The 26,162-nt window shown below is 34.1% G+C and overlaps 1 protein-coding gene across 1 annotated transcript in view; it reads right to left on the bottom strand.

Moving 5' to 3' along the window:
• Positions 1 to 26,162, bottom strand: part of PKN2 (protein kinase N2) — a 130,694-nt gene that overhangs the window by 62,332 nt on the left and 42,200 nt on the right. The window contains exons 2-3 of the mRNA XM_055340447.1: positions 21,414 to 21,714; positions 3,956 to 4,110 (exon numbers count right to left, since the gene is read on the bottom strand). Coding sequence (XP_055196422.1) covers positions 3,956 to 4,110; positions 21,414 to 21,714 — 456 coding nt within the window. The remainder of the gene's footprint in view (positions 1 to 3,955; positions 4,111 to 21,413; positions 21,715 to 26,162) is intronic.

Here is a 26,162-nt window from a genome sequence, read left to right as displayed (position 1 = left end):
GCACCTAGCAGAAACTGTAATGAAGTGAGAGAAAAAGCCCCATGAAAGTACTTGAGAGAAGAGACATCTAAGCAGAGACACAGTAAATACAAAGCCTCTGAGGTAAGAGTGTGCTTGATATGTTCAAGAGATAGCAAAGAAGATGATATCGCTAGAGTATAATGAGAGAGAATGAAAGCGTTTTTTAAAGGATAAAATCAGAAAGTAGCCAGAGTAAATCATGTATGAACTTGCAGAGCCACAATAAGGACTCTGAATTCTGTTCTAAGCATGCCAGAAAGCCAACTGAAGGTTCTGAAACAAGAGTGTGAAAATATGACTTGGCTTTTAGAAGGACACCTCTGGCTATCATGTGTGCTGGGGTAGTAGTTTTGTCATAGAAAATTCAATAACCAGAGTCCTGAAGATGATTTTTACCACCAAACTGAACTCATTATCCCTGTCCCTAAATTTGCTCCCCATTGGAAATTACCTATCCTTGTGAAGGGCACCAGCATTGACCAATCTGCCTACATACTCGATCTAAGAATCATTTTTGACTCTGCCTTCTTTCTCATAACCAGACACCACATACTTATTCTACCTAAATAGCTTGACTCTGTCTTCTTTGCTTTCACTGCTATTACAAGGGGAATGAACTCCTACAAAAGCCTACTTAAATTTGCTGCCTAAATACTTGACCCTTCTCTAATTCTTCAAGTCTGAGAAAGATGAATGTGAACTTTCTAAATTTCAAATATGATTATGTATTTACTCTGCTAAAAAGTCTTTTGGTAGCTCCATGTATCTTATAAGATAGAATCTTAACTGTTTAATTTTGTCCAAAGTACTTTATAATCTGGTTTGTCTTTCAATTATGCTACACCTCTCATTGTAAGTCACTCACTTAAAGCTTTACTGGTGGAGAATGGGGGGCAGGGGGAGAGTCTTGTTGGAATAATCTGGAAGCCTTTCCCAAAATAAATGTGCTTTCTTCTGGAGATTGAGATTCATTTACCCCTGAGGGCACGGCCTTCCACTGAAGATGCCTGCGACTGTTAAAAGTCTATCTACCTACCTCAGATATGTTGGGTAAGAAAGAAGTTCAGAGTTCCTGCTATAGCCATACAGAAGCACTTCCATTTCTTAGACTAAGCCGTGCTCTTCAATAGGTCATTACTCTGTATCACTGGGTTTACCCATATCATCTTCCCTAGAAAGTAATTACCTTTTAAATTCCAAACCATCCTTCAAATCTCATATTAAGACTTTAATAATTTCTAATGGCAGTTAAGTGATTCTTATTCACTGATTCTAAAGTAACATAAACATACCACTATTATATAATGTAATTATTTACATGTACCTTTTTTGGATAGTGAAGTTTTTGAAAGCAGGGTAATTATCTGTTAAGTACCTACTTTGTTATAAGGCATTAATTTTATTACATTTATACTCCAGAGCCCAGCAAAATAGCTAACAAACTGTTAAGTCCTTAACAAATAAATTAATATTCCACATAACTTCAGAGTTTACAATGTTCCCTAATCTCATAGAGATAGACTTTGACCCTCTGAGAGGTTTAAAAATGAGAAATGAAAACAAGACCAAATCTACACAGAAATAACTAGCAGGTCTACCTTGGAAACTTTGGCAGCTGGACCTCCACCTGACCCCTTCTCAAGTTAATAAATCTCCTAATTAAAAATAAAAGGCTATTAGAGTGCCTGGGTGGCACAGTCAGTTGAGCATTCAAACTCTCCATTTCAGCTCAGGTTGTGATTTTAGGGTTGTAGGACTGAGCTCTGCATCAGGCTTCACACTCAGCTTGAAGTCTGCTAAAAGTTTCTCTCTCCTTCTCTCTCCTTCTCCCTCTCTTGTTTTAGTAGAATGCTCATAGTTCTGTTCATTTTGGACCTGTAGTTATCATAAGTTACCTATTTGTTTTCCTTTTAATATGTCCATAAACCTGTTCAAATTGGGTGGAGTGGGGGCAATTACCAATCATTTTGGGAATACAGTGAAACCTATGGCCTTCTCATTTATCCATCTATCAATATACACATTCACTTTTCCTTTAACTTCAAAAGGTTCATAAACTTATCAATCTTTCCATCAACTTTATATTTTAAAATGTTACTCCAAATGGCAGTAGCTGGGTAAATTTAATTTTTTTAAGATTTATTTTTTTGAGAGAGAGAGAGAGGCAGAGGGAGAGCAAGAGAGAGTCCTAAGCAGACCCACTGCTCAGCGTGGAGCTCAATGCAGGGCTCAATCTCATGATCCTGAGATCAGGACCTGACCTAAAACCAAGAGTCGGTGGCTCAACTGAGTATACCCAGGTGCTCCTGAATAAATAATGTAATGTAATGTAATGTAATGTAATGTAATGTAATGTAATGTAATGTAATGTAAAAGATTTTCTTAGGCAGAGACATAGGCAGAGAGAGAAGCAGGTTCCACGCAGGGAGCCCAAAGTGGGACTCGATCCCGGAATCACAGGATCATGCCCTGAGCCAAAGGCAGGTGCTCAACTGTGGAGCCACCCAGGCGTCCTGAATAAATTTAATTTTAAAACACCCAGCATAATATGATGCATTCACAGTTCCAAGAACATATTATTTGCCTTAAAACAAAAAGTCCAAAATAACATTTGATAAAAATGAAAAATGTTCAAAACTAAAGGTCAATACTAAACCTAACAGAGGAAACAACTCTACCATACCCTATGAGTGTTTAAAGTTAATAAAATATGCTATTAAGTCTCATATAATATACCAAGTAGAAACAAATCTATTTCTCTAAAAATAACTTATAAATTCATTTGAAATATGGTATGTAATCTAATTTTCATTATTAAACTTAAAAAATCTTATTAACATAGACACATTTCTTTTTTAGCATCTTTCTAGATTCTTTGGCTGAGTAGGCAGGATGCATGGAATCAAGTACCCCCCCCCCCCATTTTAAATTCTTAAACAAAACAAAACAAAAATACAACCTAGTAACTTTTATTCTGAAATTACTTAGGAAATATCTATTAAAATATGAAAGAAACATTAATTTGCAGAGGCAAGAACTTTAAATTAGTTGAGAATACCAAAGTAAATTTTATAAGTGCACCTTTCTAAGACTTTTTGGAAATTTAGTTATAGAACCTTATATTGGAAAGAACCTTTAAAATAATCTGGATCAGTGGTTCCCAGCATTTTCTCTTCTACATTGTATGGCAGAATAAGGACATATTTCCATTAGTAAAAATTGCTTGTCATAAAATGATTTTCCATTAGGAGTTACATGCCCATTCCAGATTCCCCAAGAACCCACAGCTCTACTCCAAACAATCGCTACCACTAGAATGTCTTGTTTTTTCATTTGTCCTTTCCTAAAAACCTGTATATAGTGATGGAAAATTCATTAAAGTCTAAATTTTAAAAAATAACCTTTTTGTTTTAGAACATTTTAGGTTCACAGGAAAGTTGCAAACATGGAGAGCTCCTGTGTACCCTTAACTCATATAGCTAAATTTTTTTTCTTGATTGGTTTTGGTAGGAGTAAACAATTTTAAAAACATAATTTAAAAAACTATTTTTTTCTAACTTGTTCTATTGTCAATACTTTCAAATTTGAAGGCTAAAATGGTCTTAGAAATCATAATACATTATTTAAAAGGAGCAAAATCACAGTAAGCACAAAAATGTAAAAACTGTGGTACTACAGACCATGAAAAGGATACTTGTTTACAGTGTAGGACCTTAAAGAACAAGGTAGATAGAGCACCTTGTTGGACTTCAGCTGGGAGCATGCACATCAGACAACTCACATTTTTCAGCCCTCTGTGCATGTCCACACGACTGTAAAAGTGCCACAAGTACTGATGCTGGGGTGACAAATAAATTTTATCAGGTAGGTGAATTCACACATACGGAATCTGCAAATAATGAGGACTGTATACATTTACATTTATAGTACTTACCTTTGAAGACCCATTTGAATACATCTGTATCATGTTCTCTGCACCTTGTTTTACTTTAAGTTCTATATCCAACTGTTTTTGTAAGGCCATCAATCTATTACTGCTAGTGGAACAACGAGGGTCACTGCTGGGAGTATCTGGAGTCCTTGGGCAATCTGTAAATTAAATAGTATGTCAAAATTACTAATTAGGCTGCTTAAAATGAAAAGTTAATATTCTCAAAGAATAAAGAATTATAAGGTTTGAGATGAGCTTAATGTCACCTAAAGGGAATCTCCTTTTGCTTACAGATAATGCAAGATTTCTTAAATCTTGATTATTCAAGCCAAGAAAATGTTCAGAGTTGCAAGATCATCTGCCAGGAATACACTGAGTCTGTAACTGAATTAGATCATTGCCTCAAGTTTTCCCAACACTATTATGTTTAAATTAAGTAAAATAATTTGACTCGTCTATTCAACTACTGAACTAAATCTCTACTTACTACCTGATTGGTTAGAGAACAAAGCATACTTAAACATTATACAAATTCCTCTAAAGTAATTCTTTGTAAATAGGACTAAGGGTATTTCAAATAGAAGGCCAGCATTCTTTATAGTAATAACCTAAACATATGTATTAAAGACTTCACATTTTGTTTTCTGCTAGGAGGATGTTCACAATGGAAAGTGTTTCAAGGATACCGATTGAATGATACCACATTGCTGATTGGGGGATATCTAAAGCTTCAAGTCCATGGTTTCTTATAAAGCATACAGAAGTGCTTCTATTGTTAAAATAAAAACAAAAACTTCAAATAGAACCTTCTAATTATTTTGGGTAACCCATTATTGTTGAACTATTTCTACCATATAACTAAAATTCTTTATATTGAAGTTCATCATCTTGTGTTTTATCTACTATAGGTCCCTTGCTTATAAAAAAAGAACCTAGAAGACTAGGGTACTAGACCTGGCTCAGTTACAGCCAAGTAACTTGGCTATCATTGGAAAATTATCTAAAGTGCAAGTTACTTAACCTTTCTGCTTCACGGTTAAGTGCAATAAAAGATGGTGTGATCAACTGATTTTAATGAGTGTTTACATTCCTTTAAAAAAAAATCAGTGAGTTTAAAACATTTCAACAGGGGCACCTGGGTGGTTCAGTGTCTGAATGTATGCCTTTGTCTCAGGTCATGATCCCAGAATCCAGAGATAGAGCCTCGCATTAGGCTCCTCGTGGGGAGCCTGTCTTTCCCTCTACCAGTCTTCCCTCTCTCTGTAGGTCTCTCATGAATAAATAAATTCCTTTAAAAAAAATCTTTAAAAACTCAACATAATTTAATTAACTTGCAAAAATATAGGTGCTATGCTAGATACTGACATAAAATACCATTTTATCATTTATATACTATGTTACAAAGTGTAAGTTTTGATGTAAGGGCTCTATAAACTCATCAATCCTCATAAACAGTTCTATAATAAGCACTACCCATACTATAGAAAAAGAAAACTAGGGGGATCCCTGGGTGGCGCAGCGGTTTGGCACCTGCCTTTGTCCCAGGGCGCGATCCTGGAGACCCGGGATCGAATCCCACGTCGGGCTCCTGGTGCATGGAGCCTGCTTCTCCCTCTGCCTGTGTATTTGCCTCTCTCTCTCTCTCTCTCTCTCTCTCTCTCTCTGACTATCATAAATTAAAAAAAAAAAAAGAAAGAAAGAAAAAGAAAACTAGGGCACAGAGTGGTTAAGAAACCAGCCCAAGGTCATGGATCTAGTAAGTCAGTTCCATATCAAAGTCTACCTTAATAATTGCTGTGCTATGCTGCCTCTTTGCCATTTAAAAACCTTGTAAATATCATACTAGACTCTGCGTGCGCATATTTACATATATAACAGTATAATTATACACAAATATGTATATGTATGCATATTAATCCTTAAAATAACTTGAGACAGATATTATCCACGTTTTACACATCACAAAACAGAAAAGTCACAGTTTCTAGCTGAGATTCAAATTCAAGAAAAGTTTTTATTGTAACTGAATTCCCCACATTACAAAATAGCTGGTCCAAACATTGATTTTATAGGTGACATACTCATATTAAAAATCTAATATTAAGTATAGATAACTTTTCAGATCAGGCTCACAAAAGAACTACTTAACTTACTGCTATGGACAGAATGTTAATGTTCCCTCAAATGCACATGTTAAAGCCCTAATGTGATGGTATTGGCAGCGAGCCCTTTGGGAAGTAATTATATCAGGATGGTCTCTCTATCATGTAAGGATACAAAGATGCTGTCTGCAAACCAGGAAGAGGTCCATTACCAGAACTCTGACCCTGCTGGCATCTTGATCTGAGTTCCCAGCCTCCAGAACTGTGAGAAATAAATGTCTGTTATTTAAGCCACTCAATCCATGGTATTTTGTTGAAGCAGCCTGAACTAAGACATATATATCAGAGTGGTTAAGAGTACCTAGGTCTGAATCTCAGGTTTGGAACTGAGATTTAGTACAAACCATATAATAGGGGGTAAAACTACTTAATAGCTCTTGTGCCTCACTGTCCTTATTGAAACAGTAAAAATAGCATCAAGCTCACAGGATTATTGTGATTAAATAAATTATATTTAAAGAGCTTAGAAAAAGGAATGGTGCATAGTAAATATTCAATAAACATTAACTAGTAGTCCTTATATGAAGTGTAAGCATATCTCTTGTTGTGTCCATAAATGAATTGCACATTAAAGTAATGACTAAAAACTTAGGTGTATTCAGATCTGTGAACAGTTAGGGTTTCTTCTTCTTCTTCTTTTTTTTTTTTTTAGCATAAATGATACTTTTGTAAGAAATCAAAATCACATAAAATTTGGTGTATAAAGTTAATTTATAGTAAGCACATTTTAAAAAAAAGAACTGGGATGCATTCATAGAAGGCCCTCAAATTGAGAAATGTGTGGAAATGTGTTGTCTGTAAAATAGTTGATGGTGTTTAGCCTAGGGTGAGAAAGAGAAAAGATTCTTGCCTAAATATTTAATTATATGCTTATGAAAGAAGCTATCCACCTACTATTTCCCCACCAGGCAAAGAATTAGAACAAATAGGTAAAGGTAGTGAGGATAAAAATTTTATCATAAAGAGAAATTCCTTACATTTTAAGTTATCTAACAATGAAAAGATTCCTTAGAATGTAATAGAATTCCTTGTCTCTGGAAGCATTTACACAAAAGCTGTATTATAATCTGTTAAAGACGCTATATAAGAAATTCTTGCACATTAAAACAGGTTGTACTAAGACACTGGAAAGATACATTGATTCTAATAGTCTGTGAATTTGTAATATTATAAAACCTAACACTATTTTTTATGGAAAACTATGTCCTCAGTTTTAATAAGGATTATAAAAACATAAGAAATAACATAATGATTAGGGGTCTGGGCTCTGGAGGTCAGAATGCCTAGATTAAAATCCTGTGGCTACTGCTTATTGGTGTGGTCTTGATCATATACTTACTTCACATCTCTCTGTTGCAGTTTCCTCAGCCACAAATTGGGGGTTATTGTGACGATAAACCCTGTATAGTGCTTAGGCCAATGTTTAGGGCTCAATAAAATTACATGTCAGGGCACAGTTAAGTAGCTGGTATTTCTCCTCATTTAATCTTCAAAGGAACTCACAAAAGTTTGTAACACAACCTCATTTTACAAATAGAAACAACTAAAACTTAGATCAAGTAATTTGCAAAAGTCATAAAACTATATGCCAAGGCAGAAATTTGACTTTAGATAGATCTAGTTTTATAAAGCCCAGTTTTTACTTATTTAGAAATTAGAGAACCATTTTGCTGTCCACTCAGATTTTGCCTATTTTTCCTTTTAACGAACTACTTTTCTTCTCTCTAGTTTCCCTTCTCATAGGTTACGGTAAATTCTAGCGTTATAAAACACATGGGTACCAGTATATTTGTTAAACTTTTCTTCATGGTGAAACATATTTCAAAACAGGGATAACCAGAACTCCCCATTAATGTTCTCCTTTCAAAAAAGGGAATGTAAAAAAATTCTGTAAGATGAAATTATTTTTCCACTCTAAGAAGAGCAAATGTTGAATCTATTCTTAAGTACATACTTTGCCACTTTAAAAACCCCATGACTGAGAATCATGTCAAATCTCCATTTGCTGCATTTATTTGCTGTACCTACCAAACCAGTTGTGTGTGGTGGTGGTGGTGGTGGTGGTGGTGGTGGTAGTGGTTGGGATTACAGGAATTATTTGCACTTCTTATCTTCTAAACATTATCATACAATTTAAAATATATGTTATACAAATAACAAGGTTTTTCTTTCTTTTTTTTTTTTTTAAGATTTCATTTATTCATTTGACAGAGATAGCACACGCAGGAAGAGAGGCAGAGGGACAAGCAGGCTCCCCACTAAGCAGGGAGCCTGACACAGGGCTGGATCCTAGGACCCTGGGATTATGACCTGAGCTAAGGCACGCTTAAGTGTCTGAGCCACCCATATACCCCAAATAACAAGGTTTTTAGTATAATGTTTATGTATTAGATCAAAAGAGTCCCAAATAAGGTCCTACTTTCATTGCTAGGCGTTAAAATAAAGGCTTTATGCTGACTAGCTCTAAGCTAACTTTCCATTACTGTTTTTTGTCAAATTCTATGTTTGCTTTAAAAAAATCTTTATCTTTCCAAAATGCAATGTACCTGTTTTCCTTCATGCTACTGTTAACTCAGCTTAGGCAACATTTTTTTCTTCCTTAACCATCCCCCAATCTGATCAGGTGCCCTTTACAATATGTCTTTAAGTATTTTTTTTCTTCCCTTCACTGAAATATATATATTATACAGTATTAAAATGGTCTATTTTCGTGTCTGTTTTCCCTCTGAGACTACAAGCATCTTGAGTGCTAGGACTCAGACTTAACTATTTTAATGGATTAGTTTAACAGCAAATTAGACACAGAAAAATAGCAGACTAGTACTGAAAAATACGTAAGCTTAAAAATGAAGTGGAGGGAACAGAAAATAAAAGATTAAAAGGACAAAGGACTGAAAAATATCTAAATATATCTTACTGTATTTCAGAAGAAAAAAAGGAAAAATGATGATTCAAAGACATTTCTGTGAAGAGAAAAAGACAAATTTTTCAGAACTTATAAAAGATACCAATCCATGACTTCAAGCTATCCAATCAACTCCAAGCAGATATATATAGGGAAAAAAGTTCATACTTAGACACATCATGGTAAAACTTCAAAAAAAAAAAATCAAAGACAAAGAGAAAATCTTAAGAGCAGTCAATGAAAGAGTACCTTTAAAGAAGCTACTATAGACAGAGAACTTTTCAAAAATAGCAATGAAAGCTAGAAAACAGAATGAGTTTCTCTATAAGATATAATTATCAAGCTTATATTGCAAAATCAGTGAAAATACCTTGCAAGAATGAAGAAAAACTAAAACACTACCAAGATGGAAATGTCACAAACTCTTGAAAACTCAAAGTGATTCACAAATTGGTATATCAAAAGAGAAATAAGGAATGAAGAGCACAGAAAATGGTTTACATGTGAGAAACTTTAAATTTTTTTAAAATATTTAATTTATTTATTTATTCATGAGAGACACACACACACACACAGAGGCAGAGACACAGGCAGAGGGAGAAGCAGGCTCCATGCAGGGAGCCCGACGTGGGACTCGATCCTGGGTCTCCAGAATCACGCCCTGGGCTGAAGGCGGCGCTAAACTGCTGAGCCACCCAGGCTGCCCTACATGTGAGAAACATTAAATGACTACTATATAAATCAATTTAAAAAGCCATGTAAGGGTTTTAAGAAAGCAAGAATAAAAAATAAGCCAACAATAACAGATATGGGTAAGCCGAGGTATGCTAAGGCCTCTGAATTATATAGAGATGGGAAAGAACAGTGATTAACACTAGTCTTTAATAAGCATGCATTTTGTACTAAATTAACCAAATTTTCCAAAATAATCGACTATAAAAATGGCAAGAAAGAAAAGGAAACACTGAAAGCACAAAATACAAACCCAATTACATCAGTAATTATTTAAATATAATAGACTAAATGATTTAGGTAAAAAACAAAGATCTTACAATGATTAAAAAATTAGTCTGGGTAAAAACAAATAAAACTAAATGCAACTATATGCTGTTTACAAGACACATATCTAAAACATAGTAATACAGAAAAGCTGAAAGTAAAAGAGTAAAGATATTCCATGCCATCAATAATCCCAACCCCCAAACTATATTTATAATGGGCAAAAGATATCTTCAGCGAGAAGAAATTCATGTCATAACAATAGAAGGTTCAATTCACCAGAAAGATAATTCTAAATTTGTAGGTGCTCAAAAACATGGCCACAAAAGAAAGCAAAAATTGAAAGAATTAAAACAGCAACTCCAGATTCCACTAAGTATTAACAGTGTTTTTGGTAATGAATTGAATAAGCAGACACAAACCCAGGTAAAGATGCAGATTTTAACACAAATAAATTCTTAACCTGTAAATATACTAAGAATAACACCCAACTGGAGAATATGCATTATTTTTTTTTTGGCACACACAGAACATAAAGTCTCAGCAAATTTCAAGGGACTACAGTGTAATTAATTTAGAAAAAAATTTAGAAAAAAATCCATATATAAAGGATAACTATAAAGTCTCATGTTTAATTACTAAGAAACACACTTTTAAATAGTTCATGAGACAACAAAATATAATGATAATGAGAAAATATTTCAAACTGATTAAAACTTTAGGTGGTATCAGCATCATGGGTCATAGATGTTCCTCCTTTTTTAACAATAAGTATTAGACACCCATGTATGAAAAGAAATGCCTTTGCTGAATTTGTGGTATCCAGTACCAGAGGCCAAAGGACCTGGGAGCAGTCTCGCCCACATTAGGACCCAGTAATAGGCAGACAAATCTTGGTAATTCAAAATGAATCAAAGACTTAAACACAAAACCTAATACCATAAGACTCTTAGAAGAAAATGTAGGAAAGAGCCCTCAATAATGGTCTTGGCAATAATTTTTTGGATGTAACAACAAAAGCAAAAATAAACTCAATCTACATAAATTAAAAAGTTCTGCAAAGTAAAAGAAAATAAAGAAAAAGTGTCCTTGAAGGCTGTGGAGATACAGGAATCCTTGTATATTGCTGGTTGGAATATAAATTGGTTTAGCTATTATGGAAAACAGTATGGAGGTTCCTCAAAAAATAAAAAATAGAACTACCATATTCAGCAATCCTACTCCTGGGTATATATATTTAAAAGAAATAAAACCGTATCTAAGAGATATGTGCACACCACCCATGTTTATTGAAGCATTTATTCACAATAGTCAAGATCTGAAAAAAACCTAAAGTCTACAGCCATACCACCCTGAATGCGCCTAATCACATCTGAAAACAACCTAAGGGGGATCCCTGGGTGGCGCAGCGGTTTGGCGCCTGCCTTTGGACCAGGGCACGATCCTGGAGACCCGGGATCAAATTCCACATCGGGCTCCCAGTGCATGGAGCCTGCTTCTCCCTCTGCCTATGTCTCTGCCTCTCTCTCTCTATCATAAATTAAAAAAAAAAAAAATGAAAACAACCTAAGGATCTATCAATAGTAGTATGGATAAAGAAGGTGTGTAGTGTGTACCGCATGTATGTATATATAAACACATGCAAAATGGAATATGTATTATTCAGCCATTTAGGACATGGATATTGAGGGCATAATGCTAAATGAAGTAAGACACAGAAAGACAAATATTGTATGATATCACTTATATGTAGAATCTAAAAAAGCTGAGATATCACAAAATGGAATATACAATGGTGGTTACCAGATGCTAAGGGTGAAAAAATTGAGGATGTGTTAAGGGTACAAACATGGAATTGGTAAACAAATGGGTCCTAGAGATCTAACACACAGTAGAGTGATTACAGACGGATAATGCTTTATTATAAACCTCAGAGGTACTAAGAGACTAGATCTTAATTGTTCCTACCACAAAAAAAGATGTGATTTGATAAAGGTGTCAGCTGATTCTATGGTGGTAATCATATTGCAATATAGAAATGTACCAAACCAACACTGTTGTAAACTTCAATGTACACAATGCTACATGCCAATTATATGTCAAGAAGAATAAATTTTTAAAATTTTACATATGGAAAATTTTGTGATGCAGTTAAGTAAATACTGAGAGGATATTCATAAACCCTGAACATATATCAGAAAAGAGAATTTAAAGTTCTAAGCATCCGTCTCAAGTTACTTTTTAAAAAATAGCCAAATAATTCCAAAGAGAGCAGGAGAAAGGAAGTACTAAACATTAGGGCATAGATTAACAAATTCAAATACCCAGAAGAAAGGCTCGGTGAAAAAAAAATTTTTTTTTTTTTTTTGTAAAGAAGCAGAATAATGAGAAGTCTTAGAAAAGTGGTCAAGGAAGAAAAATGGAGAACATACCCATATTAGGAATGAAAGAGGGAATATTCCTACAGATATATGCTGACTTTAAATGGCTAACACAGATATTATATAAATTATATCAATAAATTTGAAAATTATATTAAATGGAGAATATTTTAAGAAATTAATTTCACCAAAAATGAATTTTATAGGAAATTCTCTTTTTAAAAAGTTAAAGTGCTGGGACACCTGTGTGGCTCAGTCAGTTAAACGTCTAACTCTTGATTTCCACTCAGTTCATGATTCCAGGGTTTTGAGATCAAGCCCAGCATTAGGCTATGTGCTGGCATGGAGCCTTCTTAAGATTCTCTCTCTCCCTCTGCCTCTCCCTGCATGCCTGCCCCCCCACCCCAAAAAATAAAAAAATAAAAAACCAAAAAATAAAATGCTATGAGACACCTAAATAGTCAAAAATATTTGCACTTCGTTAAGTACTAACTTCATACTCCATGCTCGCTCTCTCTTGCTTAAAATAAGAGGCAAGTTAAGGGGGAAAACAAAATTTCTCAGTTTCACAGTTGGGAGCTAGGAAGAAGGCACATGGTGCATGTGACCAAATTCCAGGGCAGAAATAAGTAGACATCTGTAGCTTTACCTTTCTGAGAATGCTTTTGCTTTTCTGATAAAAAGAGACTTGTTAAGCTCTTATTATCCTGGTGGACTAAAGCTTGGATTTTAGTAAGAGCCCAAGAAAAGGATGTGGGAAAAACCTACAAAGTGGGCAATCAGATCAGAAAAAACTTAATTTTTTTAAGAAAGATTTTATTCATTTATGCATGAGAGACACATAGAGAGGCAGAGACGAGACACAGGCAGAGGGAGAAGCAGGCTCCTTGTAGGGAGCCCAATGCGGGACTTGATTCCGGGACTCCAGGATCACGCCCTGAGCCAAAGGCAGAGGCTCAACCACTGAGTTACCCAGGCATCTAAGAAAAAACTTAAAGACAGACGTCTTAAAAGGTACCATCCATAATGGCCGAATTATTTGTTGACTTGTCTTTGGCTTGGGATGATGGTGGGGAAGGAGAATGGATATTCTTTAAATTCCTACTACTCTCATGTAGGTTTGACACAGAAAATCATACTATCTACATGGTCCCCAAAAATTTGGCTTAAATTTATTTTAATTGATAACACTTCCAGGTATCTTACCAAAAGAAATGCAAATCTTCTTTGAAAACATTCAGACCAAGGGGCGCCTGTGTGGTGCAGTTGGACAACCTCTTGGTTTCTGCTCAGTTCATGATCTAAGGGTCATGGGACTAGGTCCACATCAGGCTTGGTGCTCAGTGCAGAGTCTATTTGAAATTCTCTTTCCCTCCCCTTGTCCCTCCTGCTTGTGCTCTCTCTAATTGATGAATTAATTTAGACCTAGAAGAATTCCCACAGATAAAGTTCTAGTGAAAGTATGTAGACAATTAGAAACCACAAAGCTCAGGTAGAAAAAAAAAATTCACCATGAATGAAAAAAGCTACAGGAGTAGTAAGGCAAAAATTTCACTTATTGTCATTATCTTATACTGAATGTAAAAAAGCATGTTTAATATGTAAAACTAAATACAAAGGGTATCAAAGGAATGATCAGGACAAGACCTATCAAAAATTACCAAGATTAACAAAACAGAACTTCTAGTATTAAAAAATATGTAACAGAAATCAGAAATACAATATATGTGATCAAGAGCAAACTGGACACAGGTAAAAAGAATACCAGAGAAATGGAGATAGACTTGAAGAAATTATCATGTATCTAACTGGAGTTCCAAAATGAAAGATTAGAGGGAATACAGGAGCTGCAATATTAAAAACAAAACAAAAACAAAAAAACAAAAAACAAAAAACCCAGGGGCTAAGAAATTACCATAACTGATGAAATATGCAAATCCCAGATTCAGTAGAGTAGAAAGTAGGAAAAAAAAAAAAGAAACAGTAAATGCAGGTAATAATTATATCTAATTTGTGGACCTGAAGATCAAATGATAGAACTAGAATATGGACAGCAATGACCTACAAATTAAGAGGAGTTAGGCAAATTGGAGTTACAGTATTGCATGTATGGTATGGGAAGAGGGGAAAAAAAATCATTCAGAGTCTAGCTGATAAACAGAAATAAAAGGGAACTGCGTACATCATATATATCCAGGTGTTATGCAAAGGACAAAGGACAAAATAGTAACAAAGTTAAAGAGCTTAGTCAGGTGTACTACTTTGGAAGTCATCAAAAAACACGATGGAGTTAAAATATCCCAGGCGTTGAGATTTTCCAGAGCCAGGATGAGTAAAAATTAAATTTGTTACTAGTTTTGCCAACACTGTGTAGAGCAACAGATATGCTGTTTTGGTGCTTTCAATACTTTCTCTAAAACCACAACTGAGTAGTTGGCTTCAAAGATGAATTAGAGTTCTAGAATATAGGAGCAGTCCATATGCTTAAAATGATCCTGATTACTTAAGGGCCAGCCTTAAACTGGTTCCTTGATTCTTCTGGAGGTATGACCTGAGTCTTCCCAGGCCCAAGAAAGCTTCCTCAGACTCTACTTATGTCCAACAAGATGTTTCATTTTTAGAATTAGAAGAGCTTAGGTGCTCATAATTGACCTTCCATCAAGCTATTAAAAACACTTTATTCACAAAACACCCTAGAAAGGACATAAATAGTCCATCCTCAGGTTTCACAACTGAGAAAAACAAGGCCTGGAGAAGATGCAAGTGGTATACAACCACACAATTAAATAATGATCCAATGTGGATGAGATCTCAGATCATATAAGCTTTGATCTTTATTTTATACCCAGCTGGCTTCCAATGCTCAATATTAATGAAGTGCTACTTGTACAACCAGGATGTCTGCTTATAGAACACAAGCTATTTACTGTATTTAAAAAAAAAAAAAAAAAAAAACAAGAAAAATATATGGGCAGCCCGGGTGGCTCAGCGGTTTAGCGCCGCCTTCAGCCCAGATGTGATCCTGGAGACCGGGGACTGAGTCCCACGCCAGGCTCCCTGAATGGAGCCTGCTTCTCCCTCTGCCTATGTCTCTGCCTATCTCTGTCTCTCATGAATAAATAAATAAAATCTTTAAAAATAAAATAATGCAAGAGGAAATATAGTTGAAGTAAACCTAGCCAAATTTATATTAATCAGAGTAGTATGCTGAAGCTTTTGCATACTATTTATCTATCTCCTTCACAAACTTCCATCTGAAGTCTTAACTACTGTTCACTTGCCAACATTCTGGTTTTCACCTGGTATTTATAAATTGATATTTTAAGAATAAACTGCTCCAGAATCTTGCCATGTATTACAGTTATATTAACTCATACTTCATACTTCTCCCCAAATTAAGCAAATTAAGCACAAATATGCTTACTTTATACAGCTGTTAGAACCTGCTCAGACTATAATAAATGCTCATTTAGTATTAATGGATGCTTAATCAGTTCTTTTGTGTATTCAGGATGACCTTTCTCATATGTCATCAACTAAAGTAATGTTGCTGAGATCCTCTATAACTAGTACAACCTCCGGTTTAGCTTAATATTTTACAAAAATAGCATAGATAAGATTGTGAGATGTAATACTTAAGGTAAGCAAATGAGGCATTAAAAATTTCAGAATCGCTTTATCTGTTATATTACACCTTGAAGTTTGAAAACTACATATTGCATCTCCTGGTAGAGACAACTTTTTCATTCTGTACCTAACTCTACCTAAGGCATGCATATCTCTTTCATAAATTCTCTTAAAGACGTTGCTACTTTTTCTTTGTTCCTATCTCTGATAACAATAATGTGTGTCATCAATCACTATACACCTGTTAAGACTGGTTAAAAAATATATTAATAATACCAAGTGCTGAAGAGGATGTGGAACAACTAGAGCTCTCATATATTCCTGATGAGAATGAAAACTGATACAGCAACTACTGAAAACATCTTGGAGTTATTTTTTTATTCCAAGTTTTTATTTAAATTTTAGTTACCAAATATGGTTAAAATTGGTTTCAGGTGTAGAATTTAGTGATTCATCACTTAACATACAACACCCAGTGCTCATCATAACAAGTGCCCTCCCTTAATTCCCATCACCCATTTAGCCCATCCCCAGCCCACCTCCATCCATCCACTCTGTTCTCTCTTATGGTCTGCTTCCCTCTCTCTCTCCTTTCCCTTCCTCTATGTTCATCTGTTTTGTTTCTTCTAATGTTAAACATATACTCTATAATATGATTTAGCAATCACACACCTAAGTATTTACTAAAGTGAATTAAAAACATGTTCACACAAAAACCTGTTAATGCGTAGTTCTAGTAGCTTTACTGATAATAGACAAAAACTGGAAAACCATCTTAATGTTCTTAGATAATAGATAAACAAGTTGTGGTACATCCATATAACAGACTTACTACTCAGCAATAAAAAAGAATAAACTATTGATAAATGCAAACACCTGGATGAATCTCAAAATGCAATACTCCGAAAGAAGCAGTCTCAAAAGATTACATACTTTATGACTTCCTTTATATGACATTGTTGAAAAGCAAACAATCTGGACAGAGAATAGACCAGAGGTTACCAAGGGATATTGAATGGTGAGAGGATCTGACTACAAAGAAAAAGCCCTGTTCTTTTTTCTGATTGTGGTGGTTAGATAAACCTGGCATATGTTAAAATTTATGAAATAGTTTACCAAAAAAGAATCAATTTTACTGCATATTAGTTTTAGAAAAATATATCAAAGAATTTAAGTATTAGGAATCTACGAATCATGTAATCTCATGATTTTAAAGATGAGGAAATAAATCTATGAATGTTAAAAGTGACTTGCTAATTAATGATCACAATTACTCAATGGCAATTCTTTAAGACTTCAAAACAATACAAAGTACGGTTACCTCAGAATGAGAAATTCAGTCAGAAACAAAAAATATGTAGAATTATGTAACAAACCAGGCCACAGATTTCACACATATTTTAATACATATAAAATTCAACTACAGTTTTTATGCCACATTTATGTGGATAGGCTAAGAATAAAAAAAATTAAATTCTTACTTCTATTCAAGAAAGACTTTATAAACTGCACCTTAGTCATTAAGAAAAACTCCTTCAACATAGTCATTATCTCAGAATTTAGAGGAATTTCTAAGGTTAACTCTAAAAAATTACCAATATTATTAGTTGTATACTAAAGCAGTATTTCACTTCCGGATATTCTAGATAGTAAAGAAAATATCCATTACTTCAATAGGTAAAAAACAGTCTAAGTTTGGTGTAACATGAGAAAATGGAAACAGGTAGAGGTAGAAGAAAAGGAAATAAGATGAAAACAGAGGGGCCTGGGCTATACTTAACAAAATATGACAAATATTCTTACTCTCTTCTTTAGGGATGACACACAAAAGTTTAATATTCAAGATATTGGTTCTTTCCCAAATATTTCCTTTAGGAGTCTCAAGTGTCAACTAAGACTTAGATTGCCACTCCACTTTACAAAGATCCAGGAATCTTTTTATAAGATGCATTCAGTCTCATTCTAACAATATCTGTATAATTCCCATGTGGGATAATAATACCGATGAGACTATCTTGAAGTATATAGAAGGTAAAGAGGGCATAAGCATGAAGAAAACATCAAAAAAATTAATTTCTTGCTACTCTTAAGGATAAATGAACACTCTCATATATTTTACCAATAACAGTCCAAAATTATCAGATCTTGATATTATAACATGCAACATTTCAGAGTTTTAAAAGTCTTGAAGTTTATCTTGAATAAAAATCCTTATTTTACAAATATGGAACTAAAGATTAATAGAGTTAATTATTGCAGAGGTGAATTAAGCAGGTCTCCTAACTACTTACATAGTAATTTTTCACACAATGCAGACTTAGATTTTATCCCTCTTTGAGTCATTCTGCTTGCATACCGCCAAGATGAGAGGAACACTTGTTATTCCACATACTTTAGAGAACTAAAAGCAAAGAACTATGTCCTTGAATCTTGTCAGACCTAATCTAAAATAAATGATTTTGTTTACCTTAATACACAATATAAAACACGTACAATTTTATGGCAATCTAACCTAAAATTAATGTTGAACCACCTATAATCTTGTGTTGTTGTTTGCTTTTACTGTTGTTAAATAAGTAATGAGGAAAAAAAGGAAAAAAAAAACTTATTACCAAGTTGTGTGACTATATCATTTGCAGAGAGAACTATTTTTTTTAATGAACTCCAATTTTAACAAAATTGTCAAGTTTATTCCACATAAACTTAAAGTATTAAGAAATCATAGCAGAAATTTATATTGTATGTAACATTTGCCCTGCAATTATATGAAAATTCAATATTAAATGATAGTAAAAGGGGCACCTGGGTGGTGCATGTAGTCAGTGTAGTGTCTGACTCTTGATTTTGGCTCAGGCCATGATCTTAGGGTTGTGAGACTGAGCCCTGCATTGGGCTCCAAGCTGGGCATGGAGTCTGCTTAAGATTCTCACTCCCCCTCTCCCTCTGCACTGCCCCACCCACAGGCCCCTAGGCTCAAAAAAAAAAGGAAAAGAAAAGAAAGATCAGTAAAGAAAACTGACTTAAAACTTTTATTCAAGGCTTTGTTCCCTAAGCTATTAAATTTTTAAAGCACTATGATAAAGTCTATTTTGCTATTAATTATAAGAATACAAGAGTTTTATTTGCTGGTTTTTCTTTTTTTGAGATACACAACTAAACAGGTACTATGTTCCAGGCTCTATGATTAGCCTTGAAAAAAGGTGAATAAAAACATGTCTTATCCTCAAGGAGCATGCAGTTTAGTGATTTAAACATGTACAGATTTAAACATGTTCAATTACAATGTAACATGATACAAAAATGAATGTACAAAGCAGAACAAAGATAATCAGAGAAAGTCAGGGAAGATTTCACAGTGATATCTGAGTTGGCTTTTGAGAAAGAAAAATAATTTGATAGGACTTCAAGGTCATTTCCTTATATGAAACTCTAAGAAAGACAAACCTATAAAAGGTAGATGAATGGTTGCCTAAAGCCTAAAGCCAGGGATGCGGACTGGAGCCTAACTGACAATTACTATATACAAGAGTACCACCGATGGGCATTTTATCACATGTAATTTATACTTCAGTAAAGTTAATTTTTTAGAAGGGACTGGGGAAACCAAATGTGTTACTCTTTGCGTGGCAAAAATTCTCAATATTCCAATTACAAGGTAGTTATCAGTATTCTGTGAGGAAAAAAATGTTTTCTCTAAATAAACAGAGTTTAAAGCTCCAGCACCATTTCTTATTTTAGACTTTCCTAAAGAAGTAATGGGCAAAAAATGCAGAGCTTGGCAGAGTTCCAATAGAACAAGCTATTTCTAAGTTTATGTGATATTGCTAAGAAAAGCGTTTTCATAATATGAATTTCCATTTATATATAATTATTGAATGTGTGGGTAAGAGAATACTAGATGAGGAATTTAAGAGTTCTTAGCTAACTTTATTATTCTGGGAAAATTAATTCACATCTTTGGGATTATTTTGGCTTTAAAACAAGAAGACTGGGATCCCTGGGTGGCGCAGCGGTTTGGCGCCTGCCTTTGGCCCGGGGCGCGATCCTGGAGACCCAGGATCGAATCCCACATCGGGCTCCCGGTGCATGGAGCCTGCTTCTCCCTCTGCCTGTGTCTCTGCCTCTCTCTCTCTCATTGTGTGCCTGTCATAAATAAAGTAAAAAAAAAAAAAATAAAAAAAAAATAAATAAAACAAGAAGACTGATTTCTCTATGATTTCTGTCATTTTTAAGATTCAGTTGTTCTTACGAGGTTGAAATCTCTACATAGAGAGTCTCCAAATGAAATCCCTAAGGTAAATCCCAGATGTTGAAACCGATGCATTTAATTAAGTAAGTTTTATTAAGTACACAGAATATCTGAAGTATTTTATCCAATTTTTTAGATTGGTAATTTGAGGTTCTTAGTCATTTTTGCTTATATCTATTATTTTTTATTAACTAATGTCACAGATACTTCCAAAATTTCTATTATGTTGGATACATTACTGTACATATACCACTCCTTTTATCTGCGAATGAAGACATCGAAGATTATAGATTACAAACTTTGCTCAAAAAACTATCTTTGCAAAGACAAAACTATTAGACTAATGTGTCTTTTATGATTTTTTAAATAAAAAGTTTTAGAAAGAATGCATATATAAATGGATAAATATTGGTACAAATATGGGAATTTTTCTTCTAGAAATATATACAAAAAGTTAGTAAGTGCTACCTTTAGGGAGAGAGCCTAGGTGGAGAGAGGTAATTTTTCTATTTTTACTTTCTGTACCACTGAAAAATTTCCAATATGAACATTTGTTAAATCCATTGTTTAAAAATCTTAGGTTGGAGTTATTTATGGGTTATATTTTCCTTTTCTATATTTAATAAAAAAAGTAATGTTTGGTTTTTAAAATTTTCTTCTTCTTCCTTTTCAAACAATATGTCTGGTGGCTTAGTTATTAGAGCACGCAGAACAAAGGTCATAGGTTTGATTAATTACGTTTGCAAAGAATAAAAATATCCCTCAGTCACAGAATACATTTTTAACTTTAAAAAGTCATCTGGCAAACTCGTGTTGCTGATCACAAGGATGAATCAGGTAAGAGCATGTGGTTGACTCAATACAAAACATTAATCTTGGAAAATAACTCTCAGTGATGTCTTACTGACAGAGGGTAAGAGAAAAGACAGCAATGTTACTCATCTCTAAGTAAACATTCCAATTTTCATATTCATCAATTCACTGCACTTCTGAATAGAATATAAACAAAACCTTAACAATCAGAGAAAATATAATTCCTAAAAGCTAAAAACTATTATGTAACAAAGCCTATTCATTTTGAAGATGATACAATTCTTATTAATGTACTATATAAATATCAAATAAAATACATATATACCTGTAACATCTTCTGGATCTGATACGACAATATGTGCATTTAGTTCCTGTAGCTTGTGATGCAGTTCTTCTAATTTTTTATTTGATTTTTTCAAAATGTTGTCCACGTAAGCCAAACTCTTTTTATCTGTTGTGACTTTCCTCAGATTTTCAGCTCCTTCTTTGATTTTCAGTTCTTTCCTTATTTCTCTCTTGATTCGATCTTTGATATCATCCAGTTTCTGTTGCACCACTGTATCTGAAAAGTCTAATTTTTGAACAGCACTCACATTCTCAGAAAATGGAAGACTTCGGGAATCTCCCTACAGAAAAAAGGGAAAAGATATAAATGTGGTAGTTTAGGAAAGTTAGCTGCTCAGTAAAATGTTCAACACAAGAACAAAACTGTATTCAGTGATTCTTTATTAAGTATATTACATTTAATTACATTTAGTTACTTCCTTAATAAGCAACAGACTAGTTACCTTTATTATCACCATACAAAATCCTAAGTTCAAAAACTCTGCCCACTCACTAAACAACATTATCTGATAAATTTATATTAAAGTAAACACATCTACACACAAAAGCATCTTAGGGCTGTATAAAGACAGTAGATTTCTGATATCCTATAAACCCAAGTAAGATCCTAACACCTACACTGTGAATCATGAGCAAGTTACTTGACTTTTCAAACATTCAGTTTAATTGTCCATAAAATCTATATAATACTGCCACCTTCCAGAGATACTGTGATAATCCAAAAGATTTTATGTGAAGCTCCAACTACAATTCTTGGCCCACTGTACAGTCACTCAATAAGTGAAAATTATTACTAAATTCCATAGGTAAGATACAATCCTATTTAATCTGCTATAAAAAAAAACCTCTTAAAAAACTAATATTGGCAAAAATAAAGTTGTATCTTTATTGCCACTTTTTGATTAATGAATTAAACGCATTAGGATTTGGAAAGACTATACTTAGAACTCTATATTATTTCGCGGCTAACTATCCCAATTGATAACTTGGTTAACTCACTACAAAAACATCATTATGGAACGCCTGGGTGGCTCAGCAGTTAAGCATCTGCCTTTGGCTCAGGGCCTAATCCCGGAGTCCCGGGATTGAGTCCCACAACAGGCTCCTTGCATGGAGCCTGCTTCTCCTCCCTCTGCCTGTGTCTCTGATTCTCTTTCTGTGTCTCTCATGAATACATAAATAGAATCTTTAAAAAAAAAATCATTACTGGAAAATATGTCTCAATTATGTCCTACTGATAGAAGCTAAGACAATATACACTATCAGTATTCATCTTAAAATAAAAATCAGATTAGGTAAGCACATCAAATCTACATTTAAAACAAACCAAAGTTATGTCCTTGCTATTTATATGTCATTTGTTATTTTAAACTCCATTATTATAATCTACTGGTTTTTAAATTTTTAATTTCTCAAACATAAACATTAGAAGTAATGTTTACCTTTGGGAAAAGGAACGGAGTTTATGAAGGTTCTAGAAAAGAGACATTTCACTGTGCACCCTTATTATGTACCTTTTAAACCATAGATCCAATTAATTAAAAGATTTTCTTTAGGGATCCCTGGGTGGCGCAGCGGTTTGGCGCCTGCCTTTGGCCCAGGGCGCGATCCTGGAGACCCGGGATCGAATCCCACGTCAGGCTCCTGGTGCATGGAGCCTGCTTCTCCCTCTGCCTGTGTCTCTGCCTCTCTCTCTCTCTGTATGACTATCGTAAATAAATAAAAAAAAAAAATTTAAAAAAAAAAAAAAAAAGATTTTCTTTAATTTCTTTAGGAATTCATCATAACCAAATAAGTAAGTTCTGTTTAAATTCCTGGGTGCAAATACTTTTTACATCTAATTCTTAACCACTAAAAACCAGGTCATCTTGCAGAACAGCTGGTTAATAGATGGGAAGATACGGGCTCTAGTCTTGGCTATGGACCAATTTACCTTGTGCCAAAAGGCATGCAATATAAAAAATGAAGTAGTTGATAAATCTATTCTTGACATTTTTAGGGCCAAGAATCCCTTCTGAACTCTTGACAAACAGTAAAACAAAGAAAATTTCATGTTTGTATATACAATTTCCAGGTTCCAAGGATTGGAGATTAAGAATTTCTGAAATAAGTGATCTATAACTGGCCTTAAATTTCGGATCCTTATTTATGTAGATATAGAATGATCTTCTATCTGGGCTAAAATAGTATCTAGATTTTTCATTACTTATAGTGAAATATAAATCCTATCATCCATTTATTCAGTTTCCAAAGTTTATGAATCTACCTTTGGCTGGTTATCAAAAACAGCACATGACACATGACCACTGTCAAAAATTAAATGCCAAATTTCTGCTATCTGGCCTCAGGTAAAGTCGATTGAGGCAAATAATGATTAGATGAAAAAGTTTAAGCTAACTGCATTCCTTCAGATATTTTTATTTCAATCCTTACAGACTTAGAAAACATGAACTGCTCTCATAAATTTGTTAAGATTATGTACTAAGCTAGAGGTTCCCTAAATTTCTTGGTTTGTGGTGACCTTAGTGTGTCAGTAATTTTTTCCGTATGCCCTATAGGCCAAGAGAAATACCTAACAATTCTGTACTAAATACAGAATACAAATACTAAATACAGAATAGCAATGCCCTAATTACTTAATACTTAAATTATAACAACTTAGCTATTTGAAATAGCATAAACTGAAAGAAAACATTACATTTTTTTCATTCTTTAGCAACTATAGTTACATATTAATGTTAGTACTTTCACCATTTCTCAAACCTTGAAATCAGATTGAAATCAGACACTCCCACCTTCAATTCCTGCTCCTCCATACAAAGGGAATGTAGGATAATCTAATATTGAAACTTAACTGACTCCAGTTGGTTTACGTGATTTCCAACAAATGGTGTCACTATTTGTCACCCTAGAAATTTTCAGATACACTGCAACATCCACAGAGGTACCACAGAGAGTTTAGCCTCAGAGAGAATTGTGATACTAAAATATAAAAGGTGGTTACAAAAAAACTCTTGCAATATAAAATAGCATCAGTACTTGATGTGAATCCTTGAAGGTCTTTTGCCTACTTCAACCAACTCTCATTTCTTTTTAATTGGCTCACTAAATTCCAATTCTATCAAACTACAGAATTTACGGCTAGAGACAATCTCTCTTGGCTCAGCAACTAATACATGCTGCATCTTTCGAATATACTACCTTTCCTTCTTTTCTTCAGCTAACTTCCTAGTCCCTTCTCTGCTAACTTTTACTTTGTTTCACAGTTGACCCCAATTTTTCCTGGGAAAGAATTTCCTGACTGTGCCCTCTTTGAATTTAGATTAGATGCCTCTCTTCACTACCTCAAACACCATGAGCAATTTGAGTGTAAGGCAGCTTATACCTGGCAGAGTAGTTCTGTTTTCTTAATGATTAGTCCATTATATTACTTAATATTCTTTTAGAATTCAGGAAAATCTGTCACTGCTGAGAAACTCCTGCTTTCCTCTTTCTGATAAAGAGAACTTATACTTTAGGAAACTCAAAGGCAAAACAGATATTCAACCATAGCTGGTTAGCATGTTTGCTTCCTCTTCCTTTTCATAGGCCTACATTTTAAGTAAACATATTTTACTCCCATCTTTTGTTATGACATGGTTTAAATATTTTTTGAATAGGAGCAAGAGATATCTACAATACAAAAATAATTTAAGATAACCAAATGTCCCCCTGACTGTGGACAGGAAAGATTACAGTACTATTACTCCTTTCCTAAAAATGTGAGTTGCAATAACCTGTAAAATTTTTTTTTAAGATTTTATTTATTTATTTATTCATTCATTCATTCATTCATGAGAGACACGGGGGGTGGGGGGGGCAGAGACATAGGCAGAGGGAGAAGCAGGCTCCACGCAGGGAGCCTGATGTGGGACTCGACCAGGTCTCCAGGCTCAGGCCCTGGGCTGAAGGCGGCGCTAAACCGCTGAGCCACCCAGGCTGCCCTAACCTGTGAAATTTACTGGAAAATGTAATTTTCTTGATTTTGAAACAAGTGAAATGAGATATTTTATCTATTAAATTATGTCTCTACCCTAAAAAAATAATAAAACAATTATATCATAAATGCCAAAATTAATACTAGGCAATGAAATAATATTCCCAACAGAAGTAAAATAAATTAGCCTCAGAAAATAAATAGCTATTTAACCAGTAAAAACCTTCAGTGATCTTTGTCTCAGTAGGTTCTACTACAGACAATAATAACTGTCTATATCATGTTTACAAGCTTAACACTTTGATCCACCATTCACAACTGTTTTCTACTCTATAAAATTTTATGACTACCCCCAAATTAAACAGTAGGTATCTTTTTTCATCTTTTCAAAACAAAGTTAGATCCAACCTCTAATCACAAACTCCCTTTAAAATTCATTAATATGCTCAGAAAGTACATAGATAGAAAAAAAATGAACTAGTCCTAAGCATAAAACCAAACTCCTAACAGTGTTCATGATGCTCCAATTATCTACACATAAAAGAAACCTTTTAATTCTCATATCTTTTATCACTGAAATCTTAAGCTAGCCATTCCATTCTAGTCAAATTAATCGAACACTTTGCTATTTACATCATTTTACTATGTCTTTCTAATACCCTATTTATCTATTTAAATCCACCATCACAAAATACTTGTTCAAAAAATATGTCAGGTCTTTCATGGTTAATTCTATTTTAAATTTTACATCAT

The sequence above is a fragment of the Nyctereutes procyonoides genome, unplaced genomic scaffold (genome assembly GCF_905146905.1).
Source record: "Nyctereutes procyonoides isolate TBG_1078 unplaced genomic scaffold, NYPRO_anot_genome, whole genome shotgun sequence".
NCBI lineage: Eukaryota > Metazoa > Chordata > Mammalia > Carnivora > Canidae > Nyctereutes > Nyctereutes procyonoides.
The sequence above is the reverse complement of the archived record's forward strand: the minus strand, read 5'-3'. Positions and strand labels throughout refer to the sequence as shown.